Source organism: Trichechus manatus, unplaced genomic scaffold (assembly GCF_000243295.1).
Source record: "Trichechus manatus latirostris isolate Lorelei unplaced genomic scaffold, TriManLat1.0 scaffold00017, whole genome shotgun sequence".
Lineage (NCBI taxonomy): Eukaryota > Metazoa > Chordata > Mammalia > Sirenia > Trichechidae > Trichechus > Trichechus manatus.
Genome location: NW_004443953.1, coordinates 8,767,162 through 8,777,237, shown reverse-complemented (window position 1 = coordinate 8,777,237; position 10,076 = coordinate 8,767,162). Strand labels below are relative to the sequence as shown.

At 35.3% G+C, this 10,076-nt stretch overlaps 1 protein-coding gene across 5 annotated transcripts in view; it reads left to right on the top strand.

Moving 5' to 3' along the window:
* The window catches only part of ASCC3 (activating signal cointegrator 1 complex subunit 3), a 414,547-nt gene that overhangs the window by 312,106 nt on the left and 92,365 nt on the right, over positions 1–10,076 (top strand). For all 5 annotated transcript variants that reach the window (XM_004372420.3, XM_023727600.1, XM_023727601.1 and 2 more), the window contains 2 exons: positions 9,193–9,304; positions 9,500–9,634. In XM_004372420.3, the coding sequence (XP_004372477.2) occupies positions 9,193–9,304; positions 9,500–9,634 (247 nt within the window). The remainder of the gene's footprint in view (positions 1–9,192; positions 9,305–9,499; positions 9,635–10,076) is intronic.

Below are 10,076 nucleotides of genomic sequence, written 5' to 3'. Positions count from 1 at the left end.
TTTAAAAAAAAGAAGATAGATCTAAAATCAGTAACCTAACTGTACAACTCAAGGAAGTAGAAAAAGAAGAGTAAAACAATCCCAAAGCTACCAGAAGAAAATAACAAAGATCAGAGCAGAGATAAATAGAAAATAGAAAAACAATAGAGAGAATCATTGAAACCAGAAGTTGGTTTTTCGAAAGGATCAAAAAAATTGGCAAACCTTTAGCTAGACTGACAAAAAAAGAGAGATGTAAATATCTAAAATCAGAAATACAAGTGGGGTCATTACAGCCAACTCTCGGAAATGAAAAGGATCATAAGAGAATCTATGAACCATTGTATGCCAACAAATAAGACAACCCAGATGAAATAGATAAATTATAAATTCCTAGGAACACATAAAATTCCTGCAATGACTCAAGAAGAAATAGAAGATCTCAACAAACCCATAACAAGTGAAGAGATTGAATCAGTAATCAAAAACTTCCCCAAAACAAACAGTGCTGGATCAGAGGATTTCATTGAGGAATTCTACCAAACATTTATAAAAGTGACTCCAATCCTTCTTAAACTCTTCCAAAAAATAGAAGAGGAGGGAACACTTATTCATTCTATGAGGCTAGCATGACTTTGATACCAAAGTCAGAAAAAGGTACTACAAGAAAACTACAGACCAATATTCCTTATGAATATAGATGCAAAAATCCTCAACAAAATATTGGCCAGCCAAATCCAAAAGCATGTTAAAAGGATTACACACCATGACCAAGTGGGATTTAGCCTTAGTCTTTGTTATAACCTTGACTCTTGTAAAAAGTACTGACCAGTTATTTTGTAGAATGTCTTTCAGTTTGGTTTTGTCTGAAGTTTACCCATCACGAAATTGAGGTTATGCATTTTTGGCAAGAATACTGCAGAAGTGATATTTTGTCCTTCCACACCAGTATGTAATATTTAAAAATTCTTCTCTAGAGATCCTTTCTATTTATCACCTGTGTGAAAGACCCCAAAAGTACATTACTTCAATCTGCTCTCTCTACCAAATTACAGTCGCAATTCTCCACCAGACTTCTTAATGTTGCCTCATGTATTTCCTGCCATGATTTCAAACTCAATGTATCTAACACTGATTTAATCATATAACTATCAAAATCTTCCTCTAATATGTCTTTCTTACTTTCATTAATGATATCACTCTGCATCTGTTTACCTTGACTTCAGACCTCAAATTTGCTTTTTAATATTTCTTCTCCTTTGCATCCATAGTTCTTCAGCTACTTAACCTGCTTGTGGTCTATCCCCAATATAGCCTGATTCACAAACTGTCAAGCAGTATTGATCAGAAACTAAATGTATTCTATTGGAGGTGGGAACTAGACAAGGCTTAGACAAGACAATGAGTAGGAAACTGTCTAATGTTTACATTTTTTCAACCATGAGAGTGAGATGAGCTAAGAGCACAGTTGGAGACACCATTCAGAGTAGGGCCCCCTGAGAGAAACTGGACTAGGTATCACTCCCTGTTGGTCTGGTTACAAACTGCCTCATGTGTTAATAATATTATGGTGTGAAAATTCACATGTGATTGTAATAAACAGGAGCAGACCAAGAAGCTTGGGGAGGCTTAGCATGGTGGACAGAGGATAAAATTCTGAGGGGATGTACTTGGATTATAAATTAAATAAATTATACTGAGCCTGTGAGCCAGGAGACTTCTTAAATATTAACAACTTGGCGTATGCCCTCCTCACATGGGTGTGTTGTTGTTGTTGTGTGCCATTGAGTGGATTCCAACTTATAGCAACCCTGTAAGACAAAGTAGAACCACAGGGTTTGCTAGGCTGTAATCTTTATGGGAGCAGATATCCAGGTCTTTTCTGGGTCAGTGCAATATACTAGTATTACTTAGTTCACATTGCCTCACTTACTTTGGTGGCTACCTTTCCCTGAGGGAAAACTCTGGTAGTCAAAAGGGCTCAGTGTCTTGGTGCAGTGATTTTGACGAATTGGCTTAGGACACTTAGTAGTTGTGGCTGCTGCTTTTCCTGCCCCCTTGCTTCCCCAAAGGAGGATTGAGTACCTTACTACCACCACCAAAGGGGCTAGGGTAGATTGAAGGAAACATCAACCCACACCACTTCTAGGTAAGAGATTCCTCTCACTTTCTTGCTTTTGCTGTCACTATTCTCTGGCCTACATTGACCTCCCCAGCCCTTACATCCAGCCAAACTCTAGCAGCCTTAAACGTCCAGCTTAATTTGATTTTTAGGAGTTGGTAGATTATCTCCTCTCAACCATACATACTGAGTGTGTGGTTCCTTTAGAAGCCACCTGTACATACTTTAAGACACCTGACTAGGTTAAGACTTGAGACTATCATTATGATTCTGAAGTAGAAGCCTGTGCCTACACCCTTGCCATGTAAGTTCATCAGTTCAGAATAGATATGGTAGTAAAAATTAAAAACAGCATGCTGTGATTCAGAATTGTATTAGGTTCTATTGGAAGGTAGTAGAAACCTGAGTAATGATCTCCAGCCTCAAGAATCATATAGTCTCCTAAAATAATAAAGTATAAGCATTTAAAATTTAAATTTATTTTTAATTCAGTAAACATTTATTGAGTGCCTAACTATATGCCAGGTACAGAATAAAGCATTTTGAACTAAATTAGTAAACTAAACAGACAAAAGTCTCTGCTCTTGTGGAGCTTACATTCTTACAGCACAGCCAGTAAATTTAGAAGTATGTTAGAAGGTGGTGTAAGTGCTTTAGAAAAAATGTAGAACAGAGTAAGGAAGATTGAGCGAGCCAGGGAGTGTGGCCAGGAGATTAAACAGGGAGTCGGGATGGGGCTTCGTTAAAGTGCTGACGTTTGAGCAAGGCCTGGAAAGAGGCGAGAAGATTGACCACGTGAGTATCTGGGTGAAGAGCATTTCAGGCTGAGGGAACGGAAGAGGTTCTAAGACAGGCATTTGTGGCGTATTCAAGGAACAACAAGGAGAATGTGCAGCTGGAGTGAAACAAATGAGGGGGAGAGTAGTAAGAGGGAAGGTTAAGGAAGTTGGGCACAGGTGGTAGTACAGGTCATGTGGGGCATTATAGACCCTGGTTGGACTTCGACTTTCATTCTGCGTGAAATGGGAGACACTGCAGGGTTTTGAGGAGGAGAATGACAGAATCTCCTCATGTCATAAGTCAGTTGAACTGTAATAACAGATGGTATAAATGAAAGACAAATTCTCAGATTCAGTTTTTGTTTTTTTTAATCTAGCTAAACAAGCAACATCTTTAAATCAAAATTGAAAATTAAGGATTGAAAAAGATGGGAAGGAAAATAATAAAGAGAAAGCAATAGCTGAAGAATTAAAATCAGACAAAATCAAATTCTAGACAAAAAAGGTTTAAATGAGACAAAAGAATGATTCATATTGATAAGCACAATCACTAAGAAGTTATAGAGGTTACAGATTTTTAAATAACTTAAACATAACATCAAAATATATAAAGCAAACAATGAAAAAAGTTGCAGTTGTGTTGGGAGACTTTAATACGTCCCAAAAAAAATGGTATATCAAGGAGATAAAAAGGTACATCATAAAATAGAGAATTTGAATAAAAATATTCTTGAATGTGGTCATCTATAGATAAATATGACCGAATTCCCCAACCTCTTCCATTTAATCATACTACTGTAAAGCACCCCCCACCAAAACTTACGTTGATAAAGATTCGACCCACTGTTGCTGGAAAATTCTCTATATATCTGTTTATATTCTTACATTTTTTTTTTATTTGCACAAAATGATATGTATTTATTAAATGTATGAATGTATGTAGATATACATACATACATTAGCTTGGTCAAATGTATATAAGCACATGTACTGGTGCTTTCATAAAACATAATATATTCCAAATTGAATTCTGGATTCAATTTGTATGTTCAATTTTACTCTGTTTTCCCCTGAGAAAGCTTTTAAATATTTCTGGAACAAAAATGTTGTGGTAGTTTCAGCTGTCCCTGAAACCACTTTCATTATTTGTGTCATTACTACTGCTGCATAATCTGAACATAAAAAAACATGGTGCAGTAACAAATGACTTCCCAGTACTGACAGTTATAGCAGCAGCATTTCAAGATTGATGAAAAATTTCCCAGCGAGATCTCTGGCCAGGTTTATATAAAACCAAACAGGAAATGACTGCCTCTATTCACATTAAATCCAAACTGTTTGGTGTAACTTTATCTATGTTTTACATTACTATAAAATCTATTTTGTTTTCAATTGGTGAAATTTCATCCCTATTGAGCTGGGTAAAAGATAACTTGAGGTTTCATGAGTGGTATTCTTGTTTGTCCTTTGATAAGATCTTTTAAAAATAATTTCTTAAAAGTTGCTTCAGTTTTTGATTGTTTAAATTTTATGAACTTTGTAAATTTTTATGATAGGGAGAGGTTTGTTAGGACTTTTTCCCAATGGACTGCTAATAGAAGTTAGCTTGTCTAGCCCATGTGCTGGATGCTGTCAGTATCAAACTGCCTTTGACTTTCACACCTCTCAGGGGACTAGTAATTGTTGTGTTCAAACAGCCTGTAATTGTGATCCCGCTGGCTTTCTCAGTACGCTTCTGGCTATTAGAATCATTAAACAACTCAGCACCTGTTAACAGCATTGTAAATATTCAACCCTGCTTGTGTGCAGGTTGAGTCCAATATAGAGAAATCTTACAGAGCTCAGCCTCATAAATTAGAGCTTCTGACAAGTCAATTATTGGGAAACTGGGTTTCACTGTGAAATAAATGAAATAGCATGCTGACAAAAAGATAGGCTGTCTGTTTATGGCAAAAAGAAGATAATGACTCGATGATTCAATGCAGTGTACATGAAACTACATTGTATCCTTTATCTGTAATTAAACAGTTGTTGAATATGTCTGTTTAAAATAAGCAGTAAATTATAAATTTTGTACCATGGAGAGTGCAACATGAAAACAGACCTTTAGCTCTTGCATGCTTTTTAAATTACTAAAGTGATTATTGAATTTAATGATATATAATCTTTTAAACTAAATGCTTGTATTTGTTTAGGCTAGAACTTGCCCTGTGACAGTTCACTTGATAGAAGCATAGACCATATTATGCTAATGATAAATATCATATAAATCTAAACTCTATCCTTTATTCATGGAAAAGTGTCAGAATACATATCTCTCAAAACTTTATATGACCTAAAAGATAGTTCCATTTACATTTAGTTTTATTGTTTTACAGTTTCTAACAAATTATATATCCAGTTAAGCCGTAACAGTATCTTTTTTTAATATGGATTTGAAAATGTTTTATAGTGACCTTAGAGCCACAGTCCAAATGTTAACAAAGAATAATACTTGGTGTAGATCAGTGAAGTTAAGTCTTTAATAAAAACAGATGTATTTTAGTATTTGTTTTGGCTACAAGTCTTAATGATTTAAATTTTACTATTCTTGAATAAGATATTTTAACTAACATTCTGTATTTTTAAAAGTTATCACTTATATGTGGCAGAATGCTTGATGGAAACTAACAACTTTAGGGGCTTTTTTTTAATATTCTAGATTGCCCCCAGATATTATAAGCTTAAAATTACTGATATTTAATAAATTGAATATCAATTCAATTACTTGAATCAAATTTTGTATTTCTTCTGCTACTCAAGTCAATAATAATATTGATAAGTGCATTTGGAAAAGAAAAACTATTAAGAAGAAATCTCAGTAAGAATTTTTGTATTCTTGTGCTCAAAGAAATGTGGTAATTTTAGCAAGTTAGATTACTTGTCATGGTCAGATAATTTGTTTTAGTCTCAGAAATAAGATTTTAGTTGATTTTTTTCTTCTTGACAACTTATTTTAAATGTTTAAGAAATATTTACCCTGACTGCACTTTATCTAGACGAAAACCACATATTAGTCTCAAAAATTTACCAATAAACTTAAATAAAGAAACTTTAGAAGGAACATTAGCTCATCAAAATGTATCTTCTAAGTACAGAAAACACTGAATAGGATAAATATAAAAAAGAACCTGTAATTTTTGAAGGAAAGTTTTTATCATTGATGGTTTTAAGTATTATTTGTGTATTTATTCACTAAAGCATAAATTTGTGAAGTTGGCATTCTAGATTGTATTTATAGGATAATGACTTGTGGTGATCAGTAGCAACATCAGTGGGATTTTTTTTCAAATGATCTAATACATTTATAGATTAAAAATGAAATTTTAACTTTTTGTAGTTCACAGTAACGTTTTCTAAATGTGTTCCTTTTGTAATTTTAATTGCATAGAGAATAGTTTGATTCTTGTTCTACAAATACTACTACTTATACAGTGTCCTAAGGAGACCTGGTGCTCAGTGGTTAAGCGCTTGGCTGCTAGCTGAAAGTTCGGCAGTTCAGACCCACCAGCGGTTCCACAGGAGAATGATGTGGCAGTCTTTGCCACAGGTGAAAGATTTACTGCCTTGGAAACCTTATGGGGCAGTTCTACTCTGTCCTATAGGGTCGCTAAGAGTCAGAGTCAACTCAATAGCAACGGGTTAACTATACAGTGTCCTAGGCACATTTTCACTAGTGTTTTCAATTTAGAAATAACTTTATCAGTCATATATTAATCCAAACAGCTGAAAATAGTGTTGGAAAATTTATAGACTTAGCAAGCCAAAAGAATGTGAAATAAAAAGTAAGCACTCATGTTGTAGAAAGTTTGGCTTATGGATTTCATTTTGTGGGAAAAAAAATGAAAAAGAAAAAATATTTTTAATAATTTGGAATGGCTTGGGCAATCTGTGTCTTTTATGGGGCTTTGGATGTCCAGAATTTTTATCATCACTTCTAAAGTAGAAGATATTCTAACTGAATATTCCTTTTTAGTCATTTTCAAGGATAAAGGGAATATTTTCTAATGCATTCTAATGCTGTTTTTTCATTTCCATATATGCCTGGTTACATATAAAGTTGTATCCATTACCCATTGCTTTCAAGTCGATCCTGACTCATAGCAACTATATAGGACAGAGTAGAACTGCCTCATAGGGTTTCCAAGGCTGTAATCTTTATGGAAGCAGACTACCACATCTTTCTCCCACAGAGTTTGGTGGATTCAAACTACTGAGCTTTCAGTTAGCAGCCGAGCTGCTTTAACCACTGCACCACCAGTACATTTGGGATAATTAAATTAACTACAGCACTGGGTTTAGTTCCTATGTGCCTGCTCATTAATAAATATTGCTTTATTTTGGTCCATGACAAGAACTTTTCCAGGAAAGGCAATAATTTCTCTATGAACTAAAAAGTAACTACCGTATCTTACGCAAATAACGCGTGCCTTCTGCGTTTGTTAGCTGGCCACCCCTCCAGGTATTTTTTTTTTTTTTTTTTTTACAGCAACATGAGGAAGAGGATTGGCACGCTGGCGCTTGTGAGAGTGCCTCGTGGGGGGAGGGCATGGCCGGCAAACAATCACAGAAAGTGGGTGCTATTTGGATAAAATATGGTATAACTTTTCTATGAAAATGAAAATCCTTGGCATATAATCATGATTTGTATTTATTTTCATAAATTATTCCAGTAATCTCTTATTAATCCTTACTCAGTGGAGAGTCTCATATTTGGGTGTAGGTAGCCATTTGTGCTGACTTCTCTTTCTAATGAAAGTATCCTGCCATGATTGAAGTCCTGCTTTGCATATTTTTTAATAAACTTTTATAGTTTAATGACCCCAAGTCTTTCCTTTTGAAGAAAGAAAAAAAAAATCATAAAAATTGCCTTATTGGACAATGTTTCCCTGTCCCCCTCAGGTTATGGTATTCTTTAGGCCTGCCTGTCCCATTTTAGATTGTAAACACTCTTTTCCCAGGCTGTGAAGATGATTTTCCTATTTCTGTACACATGCAGGACTTACAGTGATGGGAACCTGTTATCTGAGGCCACTTTCCATTCCTGTTTCTTAATTTGGATGGGGGGAGGAAAAGTAGGCCATATAAACTCTCCATGCTGACTTGGGTAGAGGGTTCACCCAGTAGGAATTAGAGAACTGCCATGACTTTAAGTGCAGTCCCTTGCCCTTTGGATCTGCTCCCAGGCACAGAGTCCTAGTGATCACAGAGATTTTCCAAAAATCTCTCAAAGTTGCAGGGAGGAGCATTCAAGTGAATTGCATATCCTTAATGTTTTTTCTTGGAAACCAGACAGAGCTGGACCCATGTGTTTTCTGTATATTAAAGATTAGTTAGAATGTTTATTTTTTAGCCTGATGATGTTCCTTCCAGTAGTCGTTGTTAGGTGCTGTCAAGTCAGCTCCGACTCATAGTGACCCTGTGTACAACAGAACAAAACACTGTCCAGTCCTGCGCCATCCTCACAGTCATTGCTATGCTTGAGCCCATTGTTGCAGCCACTGTGTCAATCCATCTTGTTGAGGGTCTTCCTGTCTTTTGCTGACACTCTATTTTACCAAGCATGATGTCCTTCTCATTAGGATGGCATTTATTCCTTCAGCAGTAGGGGAACAACAATTGACTAAATTTCCTGAAAGAACTCATCTACCTCCCAAATCAGTGGTTCTTTGAACTTTTTGAAGTTACTGAGAATGGGTTTTAAGGAGCCTTGGTGGCACAGTGGTTAAGTGCTTGGCTGCTAACCAAAGGTCCGTGATTCAAACCCACCATCCGCTCCACAGGAGAAAGACGTGGCAGTCTGCTTCGGTAAAGATTTACAGCCTTGGGGACCCTATGGGGCAGTTCTACTCTGTCCTATAGGGTCACTACGAGTCAGAATCAACTCGACACCAGTGGATTTGATATTTTTGGTTTGGGGATAGGTTTTATATATAGAAGGAAATTTTTGTATATAAAAAAAATTTCTAAATTTAGTATAAATGTGTAAAGTTAAGTAATGCCAGTTTCAACATTGGAGTTAGTATTTTCTTAAGGTGGTGCAGGATTTTATCTGCTTATTTTACATATTTTTAATAAATTATTGTCTATCAGTGTGAATTTACCTTAGTATGGGGCTTTTGATGTGTAAAGTAGGAATGGTGATTGCAGTTGCTTTCTTTCTTTGATTTGCTGTAAATATAATGTTTTTGAAATTCTGAAAAGGACAGTATGAAACCAAGGCAATAGTTTTAATAGAAAATATCTTAAATAATAACCTTGTTTGTTTTTTAGCTACTACAATTTGGGTGATGTGAGCCATGATTCTGTGAACAAATTTCTGTCTAATCTGGTTGAGAAGTCCCTGGTTGAATTGGAACATTCCTATTGTATTGAAATTGGAGAGGTAAGAGTCAGCATATATATTCCAGTTGTAAAGATTGCCTAGCTTTTTAACAGTAGGGTTTTTGCTTCTAATGATAACCAAAATCGTTGATAGAATTGTTGCAATAACAGTCTACAGTGTGGATTATTAATTTTATTAATTTGTGTACTTCTGTTGTATTTTTATTTATGTCATTTTATCTTTCTTTTGAAATAGGACAATCGGAGCATTGAAACTCTGACATATGGCCGAATTGCCTCCTATTACTATTTGAAGCACCAAACAGTTAAAATGTTCAAGGAGCATTTGAAACCAGAATGCAGTGTTGAAGAATTGCTTTCCATTCTGAGTGTGAGTTTTATGATGTTGTTGGGTTGTTTTTTAATATAAAGACATCATATTTTATATATTTTATATCTTCTCTTTCAATTTGGATCTTAAATTGTTGCCATCTAGTTCCTCTTGATATTTGGCAGAAACTGTTCATGGAGTCCTCCTTCTGTCAAACAAGAGCACTACAGAGTAACATATCTGGACCAAGTTTCTCATAGATAAGGTGACCACATAATTTATCATCCAAACTAGGATCCTTTTGAGAGTGGAAGGGAGTGCTATTAATACTTAAACTAGAATAATAGGTGTAAACGGGGCTGTCTTAGGCAAACCAAATGATTGCTCTGTACTTAGATACAGTACCCCCTCTGAATTATGATTGAAAGCTTTTCCTGTTGCTTCTTGTGAGTAGTTCATACTTGTCTATGATATTATTGAAATTTCTTTATGTAAGGATTCA